This window comes from Paralichthys olivaceus, chromosome 7 (genome assembly GCF_024713975.1).
Source record: "Paralichthys olivaceus isolate ysfri-2021 chromosome 7, ASM2471397v2, whole genome shotgun sequence".
In the NCBI taxonomy this organism is placed as follows: Eukaryota; Metazoa; Chordata; class Actinopteri; order Pleuronectiformes; family Paralichthyidae; genus Paralichthys; species Paralichthys olivaceus.
In genome coordinates this window covers 3,659,508-3,684,285 of record NC_091099.1, presented here as the reverse complement: position 1 = coordinate 3,684,285, position 24,778 = coordinate 3,659,508, and the positions used below count along the sequence as shown (strand labels likewise).

Sequence of the window (24,778 nt, the reverse complement as noted above, 5' to 3'; positions counted from 1 at the left end):
TTATAAAGTACAAAAAAACATCTTTATTTACAAAACAGACCACTGCCCCGGGCCCACAAACCCCTAAATTCAGTGACTACTGTGGAATGTAATGTCTGTGGCTGAGGTTGGGAATTTACTGGACTGAGAGGAACAACACCCAGTGCAAACCTTCAGTATTCTTCCACCCACTTATTTAGTCTGAGTTCACCGGGCGTCTAATGCCACAGTAAGGCTGCACTTCTTCTGTGCCCGAGGCTCTGACTTCGTTAAGAGGTCGGGTGCCGTTTGGTTTCGCAGCTGCAAACTGAGCAATACGACCCGGGTCGGGCCCGGGGGGGGGGGGGGCTGAGAGAGATGTAATAACACCGTCTGTGACTGAGGAGAACTGCATCATCACAGTTCGTTCTAAATCAATACACATTAAAATAATCACACCATACAAAAAGATATTTAGCTGTAAATCAAAGGGGTCTACTCTGTGTGAGCTAACACTCAGTTGCTCGCAGATGATGACGGATGGTTTGGGTTCAGTGTGCATGTTCTCAAAATGACGCAGCGAAAGCTGCTTATGCAAGAGTGAGTGTGAATTCTGTTCACACTGCTGAGTGGTTGTGTGAGGGTTGTTCACACATCTGTACGTGGGATTGGCTGCAATTGTGACACCAGGCTCTGGCAACATTTCCTGCAATAAATCTGTGAAACTGCGGCTTCGTGTGCGTGGCTGCAGCGGGGAGGTGTAAAAACAACAAACAAACAACTGACTCCGACTAAACTAAACGAGTTTGTGTGAGAAAAGATTTCTGATCACGTCGCTGCACTTGAATCTTTGAATGTTATCAAGTACTATCTGTGCGATGTGTGGGATTAACAAGCATCTGACATCGTATATGATGTAACGCGGTCATCAATACGTCTCCATCAATCTGTGTCCTTAAGAGGTCAAACTGTGGCACAACACTAGGTGTGATGGACATTAAAAAAGAGGGGGGGGGGGTATCCGTCCATCCCGTCTGGGTGTACGATTAGAAGGCGTAACGAGTGCGAATATCCTCCAGTTTCTTAGAGACCTCTGGTGGGGTCCTGTCCAGCTCCTCTGCCACACTCTTCTGCTTGTGAGGGTCCATACTGTTGAACTGCTCGCACAGGTCTCCATCGATCACATTCTGAAGACAAGGACAGAGACACAAACGTTCATTCTCGTCACAAACAAACAGACACTCAATAGTTTGTATGATTGTGGGGACACTTGTTGATAATTCACTCCCTCATTTCTGCTCAGTCCAGTGAAGAGTGAACATCACAACCTGCACAGCCAACTGCAGGTTTTCGTGAGAGGTTGAAATGTTTCCCCCAGACACACAATGTTTTATTTGTTGATTTTAATTAATTCCAGTTAGTCTTGGACTGGGGGAGAGAGCGTAACCAGCGAGGGACGGTGGACCTCCGCTATCTTTTCAAAGGAAATGGGCTCAGTTCCACCAACCAACGCCTTATTGACCCTAACAACAGATACCAACCTTAACTGGGAAGTAGTAGGATCTAAAGCTGAGATGGTCTCTACCGCAGAGTGGAGGGAACTCTGAGCGCATGTGCATCTCTAAATGCTGGAAAAAGTCATGATCCTGGAGAAAAGTAGCAGAGAGAGACAATCAAAAAGATTAATAAGAGTTTTATTCAAAATTGTTTATCCAAAATTGTTTATTACAACTTGCGGAAGTGTGTGGAATCAGTGCGTCTTACCTCATGTGAGGTGAATGGGACTAATATGCCGATGCCTCCAGACAGCGTGGTGTAGACCAGGGACTCGGAACCTCCGGGGATCAGAGTGGTTTTCTGCAGAGACAACACCGTCTCACCTACGTGGTAGTTGACGATCACCTCAGCCTGAAGAGAGACCGTGGAGGGAGAACAATAAGCTTTTGTTGTTGGATATGGGTTTTTTTTATTTGACACACAACAAAAAAAATGATTCAATGTTTAAGAAAATTGGTTCAAATGTGCCGTTAGAGAAATGATCTGGTTCCCCTTCACAAGCTCTATATGTGAAGAGGCGTAAAGAACCAGAATTTAAATGGTGAAATTAGGTTATTGTCTTGACTTGTTATTGGGAAACATCTGTCTTATAATTATATAATATATAATAATTATATTAATTATAATTAAAAATGAACACAGCAACATTCCACCAGGCATCAGTTAACAACAGTAAACAAATTTGCTTATTGGGATTATTGAATCAATGTTGGAGAGGAGACAAGAACTCAAAGTGTATTACAAAGAACTGAAAAGGGCTAAGGACATTGATTTTGGACGACTGTACAGACTCCATTGAAGCTGACAAGATACCAAAATAGCCCTAATAAAGGGGATCCAATTTTGCCATGTTGTTCCCAAGAAGAGTCAAATATTAACGTTTCACTTTTTTAATAGATTTGCAAAAATCTTCTAAATTCTGTTAATTTGTCTTTATGGGGTCCGGGATGTAGATGGATGAGGGGAAAATGAAATCAAATGTTTTTAGCACATTAAAAAAATGAAAGAGCCTATATAAACTGTACGTACATACATGAATACATATATAGCATCGGAAACAAGGAGTACACTTAAGAAATTAGACACACATATAAATAAATATATATTTATATGTGTGTCTAAAACAGACACAGACTCGTCCTTTGCGTAGAGGAAATTGGTCCGGATGGTCAGACCTAATCCAATAATCATCAAAAAAATACTGCTTAACCAATAATTGGAAGTAACAATCAGGGTGAACCTTGAAAACAAAGGCGGCATTGGGTATCACTCAAACCTCAGACTGGGTAAACCATATTAAGGACATGCATGATGCTGACGCCATGAGACCAAAAAAAATCACAAAGTAAAAATAGGTTCACTGTCCCAGATAAAAGCAGACCATGCATTTAAAGAACACAGCCTCCTCTCATGGGAAACAGGTCTGAATGAAAGAAGCACAGTCATCTCCTGAGAGGGAACAGACGGACTCTTTTTTAAAAACTGATAAAGACAACTGCACACTGACATGAGTGAAACCTGAGGGCTGTGCCTGTGGCTCAGCGAGGCCGGACAAAGAAACATTCTGAGCCGAGCTAACAAGCTGACGTATAGCAGGTAAAAGTTTTACCAGGGTCAATATATCATAAAGCGCCATCATGCTACTTGCACACACGAACAGCAGAGGCTGCTGAATGCAATATTTGTTTTGTTTGGTCCATTTAATAACTGAAACAACATGAAAAGTCAGAAGATCATGGAAGTGACTGCAGTTTATCCTGAGGGGACCATGTGCACAAATCTCATCCAATGGATGTCACGACATTTTTCTCTTGACAACAAATGTCAACCACAAGAAAAACCTGGGGCTCACACAAGTCACGAGGATTCGTCCTCTGGTGCAAATCCATCCAGCGGCTCACGAGTTGTTTCATTCTAGACGAAGCGATAATTATTGCCCTCCATAGAGCCATGCTACTCGGGTAGCTTAGAATTTAGGGTGAGTCATTGAAATTTTCGATTGATAGAACCTCTGAAAAATTATGTGGAGTCGCGGAAATCAAAACCAATTAATCTTAATCGATCTAATAAGTGTGAAATTGTTCTAGTGAGCAGCAAAACCTGATCTTTGATTCCATTGTATGGCCAATGTTTGATCAGCACTCAGTCTGATTGTGCTGCTCTGAGAAATGGAAGAAGAATCCCTTGGTTTTCTCCACTCAGCAGTTATCAGTCCCATATTCTTATTTGTTGTTTTATTACAGCATGTTAATATCTGTGTCATTGATAGAAGAACTACAACATGTAAGTAGATGACAACTTGTAAAAGAAGCCACTTGGTGAATATTTTAGTGAATAAGAGGTTGTGATTACTAAATTCCTTTATGAATTCAAGCTTAAACGTAATTAAAAACCAACTTCTGTTCCATAGACTGTATGTGAGTCCCAGTGTGGTTGATGTAAATGTTTGACCTACTCTTTAAACTTTTGAGATCACTATATATGTGCAGTGCATGTTTAGACAATCGTGAAATATTACGAGCAAATAAAATTCTTACGCTGAATAAAAATGAGAGATGGTTGGGAACAGCGTGACAGAAATCATCTTCACACACTGACTTTTGGGGGTTAGGACAGTCGGCCCTTTCATTTTGCAACAGACATCTGTGCATTCTTGATCTTTTGAGGTACATTAATCAAATAACTGAGGAATGCATCTAATCTAATGTAAGACGGCATTTAGCCAAGTCATGAATGGTTTATTAAGTTCAACCAGCCAGATGTGAAACACACACACACACACACACACTCCTGAATAAAGGAAAAATCCAGGCAACCACACCAACATCTAAAAACAGACACGGTACATTTCCACATTCAAATAAAATTGTCAATGTGCGCTCAGGCAGAAATAGCGAACAAACACTGTCATGAAGACAACTGGGACCAACTCATTATGTTTGAATTATAGGGACTTTCCCAGTTGATCTGCTACCTAAACAGTTTCTGACCAGCCTTGAAATGTGGGATATGTGATGCTGTGTGTGCGAGTTGTGTTGCATCTGAGTGTAGGTTAAACTTGTGGTTTACAGTGTTGTGCAGTTTGTGTGAGAGCATGTGTGTTGTGTCTGCGGTCGAGGTCTGAGCAGTGGAGGAGGCAGATGAGTGTATCAGGACAGAGCCCGGCTCTAAGATTTCAGCTGTAGAAGCAGTTGACCTGAATAGTTTCAGATGTTGAGCTCAACAGCAACAGGTTCTTCCTGTAACACGCTGACGCCTGAAGCAACTTTATTTAATCACTAGAACTCTCTTGTGCTTTGTCTTTACATATTTACTGCACAAAGTATTCAGACAATTCACTTTAACGGTAAAATCTTCACCTTCGCTTTCAAACCTCTGCTTCATTTCTTAATTTCAAAAAAAAAAATCTACACCTAAATAATTAAGTTGTAAAAGTATTCAGACCCTTTGATGTACAGTAGGTTTTGCTAGTCCTGTCCGGAGTAAACTGTTTTTTTAATTAATTCCTCCATTCGTCATTATGACAGCTTCTAGCAAATTGAAATAAAGCCGGCTTCAGAAACCTGTGCTAAGAACGGTGACATGATGGAGATCCAGTTTCACTGAAGGGAGGAGGTAGACGTGTACGCTTGTCGGTGATCAGTTTCCTAAAGAGCTCCAGTTTTAAAACGAAACTATCGGACTGAAAAACATTTTTTAACTAAAAAATTTTAGCAACATTTACGAAGAATTTGATGAATAAAAACGTGTCCCTCAGCTGTTGTGTTTGGGATGTTGCTTAGGAGAATCATACTGCCAGCAAGTGAGTGGAATGCAATAAACTCTTATTCTTACCTGGGATCGTCTGTTGGGTCAATCTAGTCTTTGGTTTACTATCATTCTCACCAATCCTGAACCAGAACTCTTGTGTGTTGGTCTTCCAGCATAACCCAACAACCCAGGCAAGAAAAGCTTTGATGCTTTGATCAGGAGGTGACCATGAATCCAATGGTCAATCTAACAGAGCGTCAGAAGTTCTCTGCAGCTATGAGAGAAACTCGTCTCAGCTGTACTCTATTGATCAGGTCTTGATGGTAGAGAAGCTTAATGGAATCCACTTGGGAACAAAAAGCATGACAACCTGTTTAATTTGTCAAATAACATTTCATGGACTCTGGCGAGACCATTTTTATCCTTTGAGCAGAATTCCCCAGGACTTTGTCTGGCAACCACCAGGCACTACTTGTACCAGCCCTACAGTGAAAGGTGGTGGTGGCAGCATCATGCTATGGTGGTGCCTGTCAGCAGCAGGAATACTAAGACTTGAGGTCCTTGACTAAAACCTGGTGAACTTAGATTGGACTCCCCTTTAGCAATGACCCAAATCCCAGACCCCATCAGACATTTGGAGCAGAGCCTGTAGAGACTTACCGAAGACGACTAGACGCTGTAATCACTGGCAGAGAGGCTTCAACAAAGCACTGAATTAAAGAGCTTTATATTTTTGTGAATGAGGGGTTTCTGTGTAATGTTGAAACAATCTGCATGTTTTCACTTGATGATTATGGATTTATTACAAACTGGCTATTGAATGTAGACCATTTGAAATTAAGTCTAAAAGAATTTGAACTCTACCTTCTGTGATGCTCCATTGAGGAGGCCTCTGTCCCATAAAGCTTTGTTTCCTGTGGGGTCTTCATCCACATCATCGCTGGTGTTGGGAGGAAGACGCACCTGGTAGATTAAACGAAATATTAGGGGATGTAATTCTTGTTTGATTGGGTTCGATTTTTTCTATATTTCTTGCAAAAAGACAATTGTGCAGGGGTACGAGACCTTCTCAAACAAAACTAATAATCCTTGTCCCTGTACTTACGATGCTGATGTTCCCAAACTTGTCAGCAGAGGCCATGGTGTCATAGTCAAGTAGACAGGCTGTCGTCACCCAGCGGGGATACGTGTCATCAGCGAAGATAATGAGCTGGTTCTCGTTACGTCGATACCGAACCCAGAACAGACTCTCCTGGACGTCAGTGACAATCACTCGCTGGCCGATGGTGTGGATACTAGACACCAGGTTGGGTACGTGCTACAATGGAGGAGAACAACAAAAAACACATTGTTGAGTTAGATTAAAACACACTAACCATGAATATTGTGCATAAACTGTATATAAAGATGAATGAGGGGATAGATGTGTTCCCACTAAAGGTCATAAACCCCAACTGATCCATGTTAACAGCTGGGACATGGACCAATCATTATTTATTTGTTGTTGGTTTAAGTTATTTTTTCAGTAAGTTCATGTCATGATTGGCTGCTGGATCTGGCTTGTATTACAGGACCTCCACAGGGACGTTGTGTAGCTCTAACTGAAGACAGCAGCCGTTCTATGTGTTTCAAGGCTTCCCAAACTTGGCGACTGCTTTCCCTGCCTCATTAGATTTCAGCAAAGCTTATTAAACCAGCAGTTAAATCATCATAAAGCATCTTTTTTTAAACAGCACATGTTCAGCACACGCACACACACAATAAAATACAGATGACACAAAAACAGCCCATGTCTTCAGGCTTCATTTAGAGCATTTCATTTTTAAGAGCCTGTCTTTCCAATATATCGCACATTTCATTTACAGGCTGATCATTTTAGTGCCCAGTATAAAGAACACAGCATGAGATCTCTATCCTAATGCCAACAGTATGCTCTGTGAGGCAATGTCTTAAATGCATTAATCACCAATGTTATGTAATTCAACCTACTATAGACTGTGTAAATGTTATTACATTTCTTGCCTAAACCTGATTTGTCTGGACGTTGGAGTAAATGTAAATGTATTTCTATAGTGACCTTTCTGATAAATGTGTGCAGCTTTTACTTAAGCCTGAGACGTGATACAAATAAAGAACTGGGCTGTGTTGTTTATTATTATTTTAAAAGGTTGAGAATAAAGGTGAACGTATTTAGTTGCAGAATGTTAAAGCCACAAAATCCTTGTCCACAGTTCACAACCAGAAATTATATCTTATTTAGTTATATGACAACATCTAAAATATGTTGCTTATAAAAAGAGGTCAGTTGAAGAAACTGTACAAATGAATGTGTGTGCATATAATCCACTTCATTCTGAGACAAGAAAAACCATGTAATAGTTGGAAATGAAATGTTTGAAGACGGCAAGTTTGTGTATTTGGTAGCTACACTGTGGCTTACCTTGTTTTCACACTTGCGCAGCAGCTTCTTTTTTCCAAGGTCATAGATCCTCAGGAGTTTACCAACTCCCACCAGAATTCGTCCCTGGAATGGAGCAATGGCCAAAGGCACATCTTCTACTGGGGTCTGCCAATCAGAACACAGGATTAATAAAACACACATCGCTGGATTATATTGGACAGGTTTCAGGAGAATCTACATTTGGATTAAGCTTTGTAGAAAATCTGGTTTTTGAAGAAGGGTCCCATGTCTTACTAAACACAGCTTTAGACAGAAGGGTTCTGAACCTCCTTAGATAACAAGAGGAATCCAGGGACGGTGTGGAAGCGCAGCAGATGTTCTTATGTCTCTGGCTGTAGTTCATCTCTCAGCAAGAACAGCAGAGAGGCTGCAATTTGTTGAGACAGTTCCCATGAATGTGTTAAATTTGAAGCGGTTTCGTCTTTCACCTTCTGTTCAGTTTATCACCAAATAGCACAGTGGGGTGCAGGTCTAGAGACTGTGCTCATCCATCATCTAAAGCCATTATCTAGTTATTTTCCCCTCATGTCATTATCATGCTGCAGTCCTGACCTCTTATCCTCTGTTATTTCCTTTTTCTCACTGATGGCAATATCTAGAACTACTTCCCACAGCATAGTCTTGTCCTTATGATACATCAGTGTAGCGCATGAGTAAAAGTTTAGACTTGTCTAAAACATTCAGTCTGGTTAAGTGGTTGGGAAATCCCACTAATATGATGAGTAGTGGTTGACACCACTGTGCAATACAACACTAGTGAGTCACTTCCCCAGTTAATCCACATCAGGTAACGAATGCAAGTGGGCTGAGTCACCCTGATGACCTCGACCCTTCTCGGGTTTCTGGGGAAATGCCTCGGGAGAAGTGCTTTGCTTCATGTTTGGTGTCACTTAAACTTATCTAAGCTCTGCCCGATGCACTTTGGTCATTTTTCTCCTCCCTCAGGACCAATCCAAATCCCAGCAGCCATCTCAAACAGTAACTTTCAAATTAATGTTTCACTAATTTAACACTGTCTCTCCACAAGTGGAACTGTACCCAGCCTCAGTCAAAATCACTAAGCAGCACATCACATTGACAGCAGCAGTCTAGACATGCACAATACACAAGTCAGAGGTCGCCACCTACAGGCAAAGAAAGGACAACAGGATGAGCTCATATGATAAGAACTGGTCTATTGTGCTTGAAAAGTGATGTTAACAAATAATTCCATAAACAATTTTGGATGGGCCTCAATAAAAAATTAGACTTAGTAAATCTGTGAACAAATTGAATTGGTGAGGTTACCAATAAACACTGAAAAAAGGAAGTTCATTTCTGAACATCTGTTTACAGATGCAAATCAAAGACAAGTGTGTGGAACACAAGAGTTCCCACACTGATCAATTACAAGAATTTACTTTAGCGTCATGTTTAACCCTAAACCCGACTGGACAATGAGAATCTATTCAGAAACTGTCAAATCAGGTTGTTCTGCTGCTTGAAAGGTGCAACAGAGCTTCAACCTTACCGCTGCAGTTTTTGCACAATCTGCATTTGAAACTTGTTTTTCTTTCCTCTTGCCTGCTCAATGTGACTGAGTGAGTATCAAGTTCAGTTCTTTTAAAAAGAAATATCTAATAAAACAAAAAAAATGCAGCTAAAATCATTATCCAATCAGCGATGAGGTTATGGAGGGAGAGGGAAAGAAAGAAAGGAGGGAATAATTTCATTCAAAACCACGAGTGTCAGTTAAATCCACCTTGTGCACAAACTCCAGCTTCTCCCCGCCACCAATGAGCCTATAGGTGTAGATAAAGCCGCCGGCCACCGATCTGGGGTTGAGAATCATGTCTCTGGCTACACCAACCAGAACATACCAGTCATCTCCCGTGTTGGGGAAGCGACACACTGCGACACTGAAAAATATAAAACACATTGACATCAGGCTAAAGTGGTATTTTCTTTAAAACGAAACATGTATTTGAGGATCCTACAACGTCAGCAACATTTCATATAAATCATTTCCTGACGTTTAAACAAACATTTCCATCTATTAAAGTGTTAATGGCCCCTTCTTTCCTTCCTTCGTGGGAATAAATGTTCTGCGTCTTCTCAGAGTTAAACATGACCCCACATTCTCCGAACACTGAGCCCTGTTTCTGCTTTGATTCCCACCTTTACCTCTTGGCCATTCAGCTGTTTTCATTCAGTCCTAAACTAGAGGAAACCTGGATCTGTGACCTTAGTCCTGCTCACCTGAAAGCAGCTTCGTTCTGTTCCAGCTGCACTTGGTCCAATGTTGTACCCTGTATGGGGTTTACCAGTCGCACGATTGAAGCCCACTGCCCGGCTCCAGCTTTAGGCGAACCAAAGATGGCTTCTGGGAGATTCTCGTTGAGGAAGGCAGCGGCCATCTCAGCAGCCAGTTCCCTTTCATCCTCACCAGCAGCCTCCACCATCTCCTGCATGGGCAACACAAGATTTCAAGCATACGATGATGCAGCTTAAAATAAAAAGGGCACCGATTTGACTGACAAAACTAATTCAGCCGGGGGCCTTCTCAACTGACGACTGAAGTCTGTAACTTATTTATTTTCAGACAACTCAAAGAACTAAAAATAAATCCCACACTGACATCAGACCCCTGTGCCATAGTCTTCCTGGCTGAAAATGATATTGTATTTTGTCATCGTAACCAGAAATGATGTAGATGTTTTGTTTGCATACAGAGCTGAGAGGTGAGATACGGTCACTGGAGACGGAGGCTAATTCCTGGGGGGAAAATGACGTACTTCAAGCTGATCGGATCACACAAAAGTGACTTTGATAGCGTTGAACAGGGCCTCAGTGTTGCAGAAATTTAAGCATAGATGATGATTAACAACAGCAGACTTTGACAAGAGTCATCAGGAGATTACACTCCCCCCCCCAGCACCCACAAAATGTCAAAGCAGATTATTTGGTGCTTTAATAGTTTCCTCAGTGATGAAGAACAGCTGTTATATGATTTTAGATGAGAATGATCTTTCTGTTTTATTGAGTTTGCATTTCTTACCTCAGCCATCTGTTGCTTTCGCTGAGCTTTGGTCGCCTCCGTGTAGGCATTGTGGTCAGTCTCGATCAAAATGAGGTTATTGGTCTCTGGGTGGATCACAAACTTTCTGGGAGTGCACTGCAGAGGAAAGGCCACCTGATTGAAGACGGCTCCCAACTTCTCCAAAGCCAAAATTCTGCCGGACAGATAGTGATGTGAGGAATGAGGAAAAGGGAAGTCAAGTCACAGCACTTGTAAATGCAGACATGCACCAACAACAGTTCAAGTGTTGTATCCATACCTCAGTGTGTTGGTGGAGATGGCCACTATACCTTCTGGACATTGCTCGGAGGCAAAGCCAGAGGCGTACTCCAGAGTCTCGTATGACAGAGGGGTCAGATGGAAGCGAGACTGGTACGAGTAGCTGAGCCAAGAGCGACTGGACATTGCCAGCACCTGAGCAAGAGAATGTTTTACAGAGTGTTACTACAATTCATCCCCTGATTTATGATTAATCACAGGTTATTTGGTCCACTTAAAAATCACATATTCGCACAGGTTCTTAAGGCTTAAACATTTATATTGAGATTCCTCACAAATTAGTTCACTACAAAAGCAAACAGCATTTACGATTGCAGTATTATACTGTTGATTGTATGTAAATGTCACGTACAGCTTCCTGTCCCTGCATCCTGACTCTGAAGAGTTTGACTGGCCGAGACCCCAGGTAGCGTGTTCGTGTATCTGACAGGTCACCAGTTACCGGGTCCAGAACAGTTCTCAGTAGCACACCGTTCTGACAAAAGGCAAACAAACAGTGAATATTACATGTAAATAGACAAGAACGTATGCATATTAGTTAGGACTGTACTGGATGGAGGGGGATTGCTTGGTATAAATAGATGTTATTCTATTATTCATAAGGCAGATATGTTTCAACTCTAATGTGAGATATATTCGCGTTTAACATTAATTCATTGGCTATGAAAAGTCACTCTGACTTCAAGTATGGGTTTAATATATACAGTAGATGTGACGGTCTAAGAGATGTGCGTATGTCAGTGAATGAAAAATACCTGAAGTCCAATGTTGAGATAGAGAAATCCAATGGTTCCCTTTTCTCCAAGTTCATCTTGTTTCTCGACACCTCCCATCTCTACAATACAGAGACTCTCCGGCTGGGCTGGAAGGGCCTGCATACTCAACGGCTGCAGACAGTCCTGAACGTGATAAAGATTCACCGGGTCAAAACACTAGAAATAAACAAGAAGTTCTCCTCCCATCATCTCTCTGGAGAATCACATGATACCCACAAAGGAGCTCTGTTGTCTTACAGGCAGAAGTGTCACATTCTGTGTGACTCATTTAAAAAAGGTTCCGGGTGGATGTGATTGGTTTATAGGAAAAGGAAATAGCATTGCATAATTTCAGGAGTTTATTTTACATTTCAATCAATTGTGTAATTCTACAATAGAAAAAACAAATAGTAATTTTTAAATCTCCCCATCTTCAGCCAATATTTATCAGACTCTTTAACTCAATAACAGGCCTACATCAAAAAATGAAAGTGAGCGATTACAGATGCAAGAGCGGTTGTGGAGTCCAACAATTATCCCACCCAGATGTGGACTTGTAAAACAAATAAAGAAAGGTCCATTTAGGTGTTAAAGGTTGGTAATTTGAGTTGGTTAATAAGTAAATATGGATCAGTCCAGTTTATTATTGTGATCATGCCTGAGCTCCCAAGTGGAATCAAAAATGAATTCATCCATGACAAGGAGTCAACTTCCATTTGCAGGAACTTATCTAAACTCTCATCAATGTTACTCATTACTGACCCATAAGAAAATAAACAACATGGTTCTGGCTGGCAGGGGGTTTAGTTTCAGTTACTGGAACTGTTGACAACAGCTATAATTGTGGTTTTCAGCAATTATTTACGGTGGAGTTCAAAGTCTGAGACCGCTTTCTCATTTGGTGTCGACACTAAATCACTTGGATGCAGGATTAAAATGTATCAAGTAGATAACAAGAGTGGAGCCCGACACAATATTGTTGCTACACTTAAGACTGTTTAGGCAAACACACAGAGGAGGTTTTTAAAGATTCAGGTTTCTGTGTGTTGCTTTTTGTGCTGAGATCTATTTCATGTATTGACTCGTGTTACTGTTCTTACCGTAGGGTCCAGGGAGATGATTCGAACTGTGTTGTCGACCAGTCCAACCGCCAAGAACCGGGAGCGTTGCTCACCAGGTGGAACGTTAGCCAGGCTCATGCAAACCACGTCTGCGGACATCTCTTTCCGCTCTGTGTACTCGTTCAGCTGGCCGGACTGGAGAAACGAAGGAGACAGAGACCGAACTGAGAACCATACACCTCAGTCATCTACTTCTCTGCTGTGTTTATTATTATGGTCACAGAGACAAATTCAGTTCTGGTCTTTAATATTAGTTTTTAAGTTACAATCAAGTCACATTGGTTGTCACATTCTCATTTCTTACCGGGTCCATCTCAAAGTAGACAAGCTCCCCTCCAGTGAGGGCGATAACCACCTGCCGCTGGTTCACCGCGCAGCGGACGATGGTTTTTTTACCAGGAGTCTTCCACTCGTTCACACGCTTGTCTGCTCGAATGTGGCGGATGCCGTCTGGGTACACCTGTGTGGAGGAACAGAGGAGGAGAAAATAAAGATGACAAACTAGAGATTTGTTTTATTCACAATTTAATTGCTCCACTGTTTCCATTACCACTGCCTTGGGGGCCCAGCAGAGAAAAACACTTTTTATGTTCTTTACCTCTTTTCTGAGGTGAGTAGAAACATTTTTACAACTCAATGCACAAGTGAAATAAAGCTTTCTGACAAGAGTTGTAGATCCATCTCAGACCAAAAATGAATAGATGTCATCCCCAAAATATTTGAAGGTCAAAATATCAGTGTTTAAAATGCTGACAATTTGACATCGTTGGCGAGGAAACTAGCAGTTCTGCTGCTGGTGGCAATGAAGTCAGAGCACAAGCAGCTCAACTCTGGCTGACACTACAAGACCAATATTCGTAATGTTAGGTGCAAAAGCAAGTAAATACAAGTCTACCAATTAAACTCCATCTTGTTGCACTCCCACCTCTTTGCTAATAAGTTGAAAAGGTTAAAATTTAACTATTCACTCACCTGCACCAATGCATCTTCACCAAGCAGTGAGCAGGACAGGGTGGGAGTAGTTCCCAGAAACCCAGAATCTGTCACCTCCTCCACAGTCTCTCCGATGGACAGAACCAGAGTGGCGTTGACGAAAGACACAATGATGTAGGCATCAAACTCGTCTAGTGATAGAAGCAGAGACAAAACACAGTGATTAGAAACACAACGCTGAAGGAGTTCTGCTGAGGTCACATGGGATGAATGACGGGGGAAACTGCAGCGTAGCAAGGGGAACAACACAACATAGTTCACAATAAAAAGGATATATAATACGAGTCTAGACATTTATATTCTCAACATTCATCCAATGTGTCCAGGAGGCTGTTAAGCAGATGTGACCTCCCACATCTGTTTAGACCTTGCATGTTAAAATGTACAAGTGGGTCATGGTTTCATTTTTGCCTCATTTTGAGCAACAGAAAACCACTAAAGCTTCAAACAACACTCACTTCCTTCACTTTGAAGTGAACATGGATCAATTTTATAATGATTTTCCACCACGGGAGAATGAAGCAGCACTGTTTGAATACAAAGCTCTGTGTTGTGTATAATTTTACAGTAAAAAAAAAAAATTTAAGCTTTATTTGGCTACGCATATTCTAAGTTAAATAAAGCTTTCCTGGAAACACCAATATGTTGGTTTGATACTGTCCTGAAGAAAAAACACAGACAGCCTGTTGCATGCAGACGCCAGGACACCAGACCGTCTTATCAAATTATATAGCAACGTTTCAAGACACTTAAACATCTTCCGCCAGGCCCAAAAAGGATGACAGTTCTGGGAAGAGAAGCAAACTCAGCTTGGAAATGCAGCACTTTTAGAGCGTAAGTAGCCAGGCTAAGTTTGAAAACAGTTGAACGGAAATTCATGTTTAAAAGTTATAAGGTTACAGCAACTGCTAAGAGTTAAATTACTGAAATCAACAAAGTTCAGCCTGAAATTTACTTTTGTTCAACGTTTGCGACAATTTTACATACTTGAAGATTTAAGCTTTGAAGATTGAAGCTGAAGTGTAGATCAGTAAAAAAATAAACATCAGCATTTATCTCCAATATTCAGTGTGACAGCAGCAGCTCTTCTGGTTCAGGAATTTATCAAGGTTTTTCTTATTAATGAGAACATTTCAAACCTTGTGAAGAGTAACGAGGCACATTGTGTGATCTAAACGTGAACAAAGCACCAACCCATCAGAAAATGTTAAAGCATTATCCTGAACCTATGTTCATTGACAGGTGGACAAACAGACTAGTTGAGTGGGGCTGATGCAGTAATTAGCTTAGCTGCAGTTTAGGATTGAGGATGTGTTGAAACTTGTGGTTTCTTTAATCCCATTACATCGCCCTCAGAATGTGAAACTGAGTAAAGCTGCGGTTTACTCTGAACCTTGTTTCTGTGTCCACTCACTTCAATGCTGACATTGGTTAAGTGGTGTCAATTACGAAAGTAAACACAAAGAATGAAATAAAGTGGAAATGTTTTTTTAGTAACTGGTAGCTAGCATGCAATCAAGGAACATTAAATAAGGTATATAACTATTTTTTTTTAATTGGTTGTTTGCATTGGCCATGTTTATGAATATGAGTTCAAAAAGTGACAGACAGTCAGAGAGCCAGAAAAATTCAGCTATCATCTCAAAGTGATGTTTTTACCTTCCACGTGTCTACGCACTGTCCACACAGCATTGGGGTTACCGGGCAGCTCGGACACAGCCATCTCTGAAACCTGAGAGAGAAGGAGGAGGTTAAGAGGATTTAATGTTTGTCATTAATCAAATATTTTATCATGATACTGTAATGACGCGATTCAATGAGGTTCTCAATATGGATGGTGTCATGTGTCGTATTTGATGCAGCACTTGAGGGAGTTTTTTCTCTTCACTGCTGTTCAGTGTGGGAGCTGCAATATTTTTTTTTTTATGTAGATGACTCTCCGTCGATGCAGAAACCGAACATGTCCCTGCCGAGTTAAAGTTTCACGCTGCTGTACTTTGAACGTTTTCGTGTTTTCATTTGAGTTTTCCCTCCAAATTCTGGGCCACGCAGAGAGCAGCAGATACGATACCTGACCTGAGTAGGACCTACTTCTTTGCAGTATGTCGGAAAATAGCATGACCAACTTTTTGTAAGTTTTTGCCCTTTTCAAAGATCTGCAACTGATTCTTCACCTCAATGATCCTCTTCATAAATGTAGCACTATTGTGGTGCAGAAAGGTCTGAATGTTTTAGGTCAGATGACGTCACTGCTTCTGTTATGGGGTTAGGGTTTTTCAGACTGTGATTGATCTGCTTAATTCTTGTTGAACATTATTTTCCTCTCAGGGAATCTAAATAAATGCATTATTTTGACAACCATAACAAACAAACTTCCCTCGGTCACAAAATGTTCCTTCTCAAACACACGTTGGAGACATATTGCACTGTGACAGCTTTTAGAACAGAAGCATGTCTGTTACAAACAGTATGTGTGTGTGTACCTCCAGTCCGTGACGAAGGACCCTGAGAGTAGATCTGGGTCCTCGTCCACAGGCCACATACAGCTGAGGTGTATCTTCATTGGCCAAATCAGCAATCTGTCAAAACCAAGAGCAGCAGACAGTGAGCCTCCATCTTTCTAAATCTGTTCCAATAAACCAAAACTCACTAACACACTGACCTGACAGGACATGATGGGTGATAAGTTCTCCTGTTCGTCCACCAGCACAAGGTTTTTGAGGGGACGAGGCTGGAAGAAGAAGGTGTCTCCCTCCTCCAGTGGCATCGCAGATGAGAACTCAGGTTCTTCATCATCATCGCCCAGGTGAGCGATCTGGTAAAGGTAACTAGAGGAAACAGAGAAACAACGACATGAGCGAAGGAAAGGAGACAGGAGATTCTTTATGAGGCATGAACATGAACAGAACAACAAGATGACAAATAACACAAAAGCTCAAACACAGCATGAAACTCACTGGTTTCCAAACTCTGAGGAAACAAACAGGAAGCCAGTCTTCAGAACACACATGGCTGTTGCCACGGGGATCGTGTCAAAGTACTTCAGCCTGATTTCCGTGACCTACGATACAAAACAGTATTATCCATAACAAAATATATTTTTACTGCTTTACCCTTGCGGGGTAAGAAGTGCAAACAGAAAACCAGCGGTAATACACGCTGACACGGTTTTCACAGATTATAATGTGTCTGAGTATTAACCATCATTTATATCCCATTTGTTGGATTACTGGGGATCAGAGGCAGTATCATATATTACATATTTTTATATTGTGGTATACATTACTACTGTTCAATATTTATTTTGTACTGTTAGTATAACTTTACAGCATTAGTGCATAGTCTCATTTAAATTAATGTAAACTGAAAAACTATCAAGTTTTTTTTTTTTTTTTTTTAGTTTGAGACAATTAAAAAATTAAAGATGAATCTATTGATTAACAAATGAATCCCACTTTCTGTGCTCACCATTTCTTCATCTGTCTCCAGAGTAACCTTGAAGATGTCTCCCTGCTCAGTCTGGGCCAGGAAGAAGAACATAGACTTGGTCTTGTGGGTGGCTGAGCAGACGAAGATCATGCCACGCTCCGGGTCATCCAGGTCATTCTGGACGACGGGACAGATTGGGAGGGAAGGACAGAGAAAAAGCAGGATGAAAATAAATGTGTATACAGAGACCAGAGTAACCAGACACAGCTGGATTGTGATGAATTAAATCATGACAGCTTTCACATAAACAGGGAAATATTTCCTTTCACAGAAATCATTAAACTGTCTTACAAGATTACTCAATTAGAGCTTACAAAGCCTTCATAAAAACATCACAGAGTGTGGAAGTATGAAGCGTTGTTATTTTTTTTATAATGCTGTTGTGTATTAACGACTCACTCTGCGTCGTGGAATAGGACAGCGAATGTCAGGCTGGTCTCCAAAATTCTTGTAAGTGATGTAGTTTTCTGAGCAGATCAGAACACCACTGGGTCCATCTGAACCACCGGGAACTGAAGAGAGACAAACAGTCATTATGGTCATAATTTTAACAGCTGGAAACCAAAAGCAGGATCGGCTTGTCCACACAAATGTTTTCATTTTAAAACAAAAGAAAAGAACATTTGCATTGACAAACATTTTAGCTCTGCGTCAGAAATAATCTTCGTCCATTCGTGACATTCATATTATTCCACAGTATCTGAGATCGGAGCGTGAAAAATGAATGAAGAACCCAGTGAGTGAAATCAAAATGTATGAGGCATGGGAGTCCGCGTCAACCTTTCCAAATATCTGTTTCTGCCCATCAAGACCAAAACACACCATTGGAGATTTCAAACTAAAACAGGTCTAGTTTCCAGTAGTCTCCGTGTGGGCTTGAAACTTATGCTGAGATCAGAGATGTTGAATCTTTCTCCAGTGTTGTCAGAGAAGAGACATGACAAACTCATCATATCTACAACACTTGTGTGTGTGTCATAAGGTTTTGTAATCTTACAGCCATGCCTGTGGTTGAAAAACAAATCAAGTACTAAAAACAATTCCATATTTCAAATCTGACAAATCTAATTTCGATTGTCCCCACTCAGTGATTTTGGCAAGAAAGGCTCCTCTGTGCTCCACATTTGTGTCGCAGTCGTGTGACGGCTTTGTGCCTCCTGCTTTCCTTTGCAGCAAACTACTGCAAAAGCTGACATATAACCTTTTTTAGCCCTGATGTGTGTAACCACAAATTCCTACCGGTGATGAGGAAGTTTCCATGCTCTTCCAAAGCCTCGCTGTACTTGCGGACCACGTGATTTAAGCCGAGGTCCAGCTCGTAAAAGGTGAGAGTCTGTTGCGTGTTGGCAGCAGCTTCTCCTGTTGGGTCGTTGTCAGCTTCCTGGACACATCAGACAGAAATCACAGGATGAGAGTTTGGCAGAGTGTGAGACACTGTGAAGATGACATCAACTTTTAATGGGTAGACAATAGAAAGGGTTGAAAAATGTGTTGAGAACAAAGGCGTTAAATCGTTCTACCCTGATGAGACATGACACTAATCACAACTGTGATCTCTGAAGGTCCATGTCTGCTTTTATAATCTCTGCATGTTGCGTTTTCATGACCTCACCTCATAGTCCATTTCTAAGCAGGCAAACATGGGATTCTCAAAGCCAACGTCGACTCCGACTACATGGTACACCAGTGTGTTTGCTTTATGTGCTTCCAGTGGTGAGGAGATGGTCAGCCTTGCTGCTGCATCTCTGTTCAGAATGTAAACCAGCTTCTGTTTCTCGATTGCTCCTAGACAGGACAAGGAAACACACACACAGGTATCAAGGTGTGATTTAAATGCTACACGTCCATGTTTTTTCCCACATTCCAACCTCAAAGCAACTCAGGGAGCATCTGAACGTACATTGAGTAAACTTGTGCTGTGATCAGAGACGTTGAATCTGTCTCCAGTATAGTCAGAGAAGAGACATGAAAACTCATCATATCAAACAACACGTGCTTTTTAATTGACAACCATGCCTGAGTGAAAACAAATCCAGATCTGTCCCCAGCCAAGGTTTAACCAGGCTCTTCTTTGCTGTCATGTGATCCAACAGTCCAGTGTTTGTAAGAAATACATACAAGTAGTACAACTAGCTTTGATAAACATAGTCAATGACATGGTGTCTAACTATAATACATTTTTAATACATTTACTGTATTATGCAAACACGACACACACCACATGCTCTTTTCTGCCATGAGAACACAAACACAAGTGTAAACTTTCGGATATTCGTACCTATCATAACAGCTCTGCCTTTTGGGTCGACAGCCAGAAACTGTCCGGGAACAATACGCCGACAGCCGCTCTTCCCGAACGTTTCCTGGTGGATCTTCTCAAACATGTTTTTTGATGGATGATATTCCAGGATGACAATGCGACCACTGTCACTTCCGATTACTATGTAATCTACAAACAAGCAGACAAGCACAGATACACAACATAAAAGTTGACAAAGAGTTGACAAACATCAAGATCAAACATTTTCCATTTAAGGGAATCAGACAGAAATCTTCCCACTTCAAAAACAGTGGCTAATTAAGCACATACATCAATCCACATCATGAAAAGTAATAAAACTACAGGAAAAATACATTTGAATGGTCGTTTTAAATTGTATTGTATAATCCAAGTTTACAACCTCAAACACATGCATGTGGGTGAAATTAGTAACCTTGGTTACGCACCTTTGGTTCCTCCTGTGAGTCTGAATGCCATCAGAGACCTTATGATGCCAAACACCTCCACGGTGAGCAGAGTGTGCACCTTTCCTGTGTTGGCATCTGGACGTATTATTTCCAAGATCTTTCCCCTGGAAACAACAATCTCCTGCAGCTTGGTTCCTACCGAAATAGAAACAACTCATTTAAGTATTCAGCATGTTTATTGTGTCATGCGATGGCAAATCATAATTAAAGCCCATGAGATAGTTCACCATTTTTCTTACTAAATTCTGCTTCCTATTTTCCAAGCCTGTATAGTTTGTCCTGAAGATGCCTAATGAAATAAAGCCACATTCTAAAAACCGCATTAGCTGCAAATCAAAAAGCTACGACCTAAAAATGCAATTATTAAGCCATAAAAATAGTTAAATCTATGACTGTGTGTTTCTAATTCTACCAAATGCTGAGAGAATGACAACACAATGAGGCACCATCATGATTCATTTTAAACATCAAACCCAAGTTGTGGCAAGTCATTTTAGTTTCCCAAGACGAGAGGAGATATATTGACCATGCATTCAATTTGAAGCCATGAGAAAACATGTGGAATAAACATGTGTTTCAATGCTACAATCAGGAGTGTTGAGGTTCTTCACATTTATGTGCTGTCATTAAAAAAAAACCCATGGAAACCATCTGAAAACTTCAAAAACCATCACTGAAAATGAGCAGGCCTGTGAATCTAACCTGCTGAACAAACACAAATATACACATTCAGAAAAGCCAGACTACACCAGAAATGTAAACAGAGACTTTAACAAGCAAGCCAACAATGACCCGATTGAAAAGAAGGTTAGACAAAATAAGCACTACAGTAGGAAGCGTGCAGAAATGTGCAGACAAACAGCATCCTGGGTAAACCCACCTGAGAAGTTTCCATGGATGGCATGTGTGATGCCAGTGGCACGCTGCAGGGTGATGTTGTAGAGGAACATGGCTCCTTCTCTGTGGCTTCCCCACAAGGTCCTTCAGGGGCAGCAAACTGAGCGCTCGGCCCGGCTAACACTGGAGAGCCGGAGGCAGAGAAACAATACTGTGTGAACAACAACATAATCAAATGCAATCCTGTAGTAAAGGATACCGAATAGGCTGTGAACCCGCTCATTGTACTCGTGGCTGGGTTCTGTTTAACTGGGCTGATCACACACAGCTACGTTACACTAGAAAGTAAGAAGTGCAACTGTGAAACAAACGAAATCGTTTCCAAACGGATAAACTCGTCACAGTGAAGCTATAAGAAGTCAGCAAAGGGGTTCAGATACTAAGGGGACACATAAGCATGACTGTTTACATGCTAGCAACCGCTAGGCTTCGCTAACGCTAGCTAACTGACATTAGCTTAGCCGGCGAACTTTCGCGAATGTTGGCTGCTAAGTTAACTTTCAGATTCCACGCTGGCTTGCGTCGCACGACACGTTACTTTCACACGGGAATGTTCTAAAGGCCACACTGCGAACACATGTAGCCGGATGTTAACTTGTATTCAGCGGGCTGCACAGCCTCCATTCATACAAAGCGCCACCTCTACATGACGCATCCTGTTGTTTTCTTGCTATTTGACTTAGCATCGTTCAAACTTTGCGCTCACAACAAGGCCCCGTTAATCGCGGACAAGTTGCGGAATGATTCAAGGACATATTTACCGGCGTGTTAGATAAGATGAGTCTGATTTCTGCTGGATTAAGTTTCATTGATTCAAACTGTTTCTCTGATTCTCCCGGAAGCCGACGACGAGCCGCCGTTTGTGGGTCCTTCGTCACCCAGCGCGCCGTCGCGTCAGGTGGCCTCCGCAGTGCCTGATAGAAATCCGACACATGTTGCAGTAGTGGAGCGTCTCCAGCAGAGATCGACAGAGACCCGGACAAACTCATCGATTAAAGTCAAGCAGGAGAAAATGTTCCGTCCAGGCACATCCGTTCAGAAACTCTCACACTCGACCATTAGTTAAAGTTATCATTTGTCTTTGCTGCTCCCTTCATTTCTATCAGATCGCACGTACAAATATTTTAAAGATGCAGTGATTGAAAAGCATCTATAGGTAGAAATTTAATTTAAAACAATCCTAGTGATGTTTACACTAGTGTGTTTCACCTCAATGGTATGAATTGTGGTTTTCTTTACCCTAGAATGAGCCCTTTACATTTAATCACCTTATATTTACATTGGGAGCGGGTCCTCTCTACGGAGGTCGCCATGTTTTCTACAGAAGTCCAGACTGGACAAACTAAACATCTTTTGAGTTTTTATGACAACACACATTGTTACACTTTTCAATTATGTGCCTTTTTTCAAGTTTCAAGTTGTATTTATCATATGCATGTTAACACATGGTCAACGGTACAATGGAAGGTGTTGGACAAGAAGAAACTGGGTCAGCTCAGCAGTGAAATAGTTAAGTTAAAATAAAAGCAAGGTAGAAAGAGCTTACTAGAAAAAAGTCAAATACAATAAAAAAATAAGACTATATAAATTCAAAGGTGCAGGGTGACATTGAAGTAACATTCTGGTAAATACTGTTATTTTGCTGATGTTCTGAGTTACACACGGCATCTATTGCAATTCTGTCCGAGAGGGATCCTCACCTGTGTCTCATTCACAGGGTGGCTGATACGATACAAGTTCCCATCTCCACCTCTGTCAGGAGATTTAACTTCAGTGTTCATGACATGGACAAAAGTGAACACATGGCAGTGAAATAGTCACAATAAATAGTCATGATAAATTAGACTCTAGCCAAGGTAACATGACATCAGTCGGTACCAATGATTATCGAGTTAAATTTCAAGTTATTGTTTCCTTTAAGTTTAAAGACTGATTTTTGGTCTTGAGTGAAGATTGTGGTTATAAATTCTGATGAACAGAAAAACACTTCCGAGGTTGATCGTCAATGTGCTAAAACAATGCATATTCATATTTAATACTTACTGATGATAATACTTACATATTTTTTTACCCTTGCTGCTGTAATATTGCAAATTTCCCAAATGTGGGACTAACAAAGGATTATCTTATCTTAAACAATGCATAAGTAATAAGCCACTAAACACTGAACCTTTGTTACATTGCTATTGATAAAAATTAGGTCGGTATTGCTATAGTACCCGGCCTAAACAAGATCTATTTAAAGACTGTGTATAATTGAGCATTGTGCAGCTGACACTTGGACTCATTGTTCATGTAACCAGATAGAACTATAGTGAGAAACCATATGTTCCACTCCGTTCTTGAATGTGTTCTTTTTCTGCCATGTTACAAAACATCATCAGAATCAGAATCACTTTTTCAGAAGTACATTTTTACATCATATGGAAGCCACAGAAATGCTCTGCGGTTTGAATGTTTCATTTGCAATGAAAATCTTTTAAATCGAAACTGAATTTAAAGCATAGTCTTACCTCTATGGACCTTTTCTGTTACACTAATATATGTTTAATTAATTTAACCTGTATTGAAGTTTTTCTGTGTTTTGTGAAATTAAAAAAAAAAGACATTTGGGTGGGGTTTTAATATGAGCCATTACTAGTTTTTACCACACCCCACTTGAATTAGTAACATTTCATTCATGTATTTTGTATTTATGTGAAATTAACTAAACGTTTCTGTGTCAGAAATATTCAAATCAACAAATCAATCATGATGCATGAGACATTTTAAGAAATTGTTTCATTACTGAATATTTATATGCAACTGTTGTAATTATCATCTTTAATTTTCAGTGTTTTAGGTGTTAAGTACGGCCGTGCACCTACAGCCTCATCTACTTTTGCAGCGCTCTTCACATCATTTTGACTCCTTGCAGTCTAATACTGTGTCACCTGGAAGGAGGAAGAAAATGTTTTGCAGTAGTTGTTTCTAATGTGCCCAGCATTTTGAAATGGAGGAGATAAATCCTTGTAGTGTAATGTAAGAGGAACAATATTTCCCAGTGTGGTACTAATTTGTAAATACTGTATGTGCATCCATGCGTGCTGATTTAATGGCCTCTCTATAGGGACTTTAAACAATCAGTAATGACTTCAGTGTATTTTGCAGTAAGTGCACCAACAGGCTCAACCGAGTGTACACAACCCCTAGAGTGTCAGTGAATGAATTTACACCAAGCACACAGGAGGGTCACAAAGACGAGGGCGATGGGGTGGAATAGCTTCAAATTTAACTTCAAATGGAATAACTTCAAATTCAAAACACCACTTTACCTCTCAAACAATGAAAAACATTAAAAAGAAGTGAAAGTATATTGGTGAGTCATCTCACTGCTGTACAAGTAACAGCAGCCTGATCCTTGCTGAAGGTGTGTAATGGATTTGCTCTATTACACTATTCCTAACTTGTCAAAGAAAAAGTAAATGCTCTGTGAGAAGCTTCTCTACAAACAATGAGTCACCACACTGATGGATGGGATCGGATGGAAATGCAGAACTTTGCTGGTCTCAGGCTTCTCTGAAGGTTCCTTTAGAAAATGCACATTTATATGATTTTATCAAATTGCTTTAATTAGATGTTTTCAGAGTGGCACCACAAACATTATACAAATCATAAAACGAAGTAAACAAGGTCGTTTGAATATGTAGTTTAATTGATTCTCTTTTCACTT

At 40.7% G+C, this 24,778-nt stretch overlaps 1 protein-coding gene across 1 annotated transcript; it reads right to left on the bottom strand.

Moving 5' to 3' along the window:
* Window positions 1-21,968, bottom strand: sf3b3 (splicing factor 3b, subunit 3). The gene is made up of 27 exons (XM_020104591.2): window positions 21,828-21,968; window positions 21,050-21,189; window positions 20,149-20,304; window positions 19,700-19,870; window positions 19,034-19,206; window positions 18,661-18,802; window positions 17,821-17,933; window positions 17,401-17,538; window positions 16,890-16,993; window positions 16,595-16,760; window positions 16,416-16,511; window positions 15,592-15,664; window positions 13,912-14,063; window positions 13,244-13,399; window positions 12,919-13,074; window positions 11,819-11,962; window positions 11,416-11,538; window positions 11,044-11,198; window positions 10,764-10,938; window positions 9,965-10,170; window positions 9,468-9,624; window positions 7,706-7,831; window positions 6,371-6,583; window positions 6,130-6,228; window positions 1,723-1,866; window positions 1,500-1,604; window positions 1-1,145 (listed from the first exon to the last, which is right to left on the bottom strand). The coding sequence occupies exons 2-27, from the start codon at window positions 21,117-21,119 to the stop codon at window positions 1,005-1,007; spliced, it is 3,654 nt and encodes a 1,217-aa protein (XP_019960150.1). The 5' UTR covers window positions 21,120-21,189; window positions 21,828-21,968; the 3' UTR covers window positions 1-1,004.
* Between the last annotated feature and the right edge of the window lie 2,810 nt (window positions 21,969-24,778).

Bases quoted from the DNA above. Each gene is read 5' to 3' on its own strand.
- sf3b3 (XM_020104591.2), bottom strand. From the start codon at position 21,119: ATGTTCCTCTACAACATCACCCTGCAGCGTGCCACTGGCATCACACAT. The intron at 13,400-13,911 runs GTGAGTGAATAG...TCCTCCACACAG, and splicing joins GTGAAGATGCATTGGTGCAG to GTGTACCCAGACGGCATCCG. The intron at 11,963-12,918 runs GTAAGAACAGTA...TATCACGTTCAG, and splicing joins TCATCTCCCTGGACCCTACG to GACTGTCTGCAGCCGTTGAG.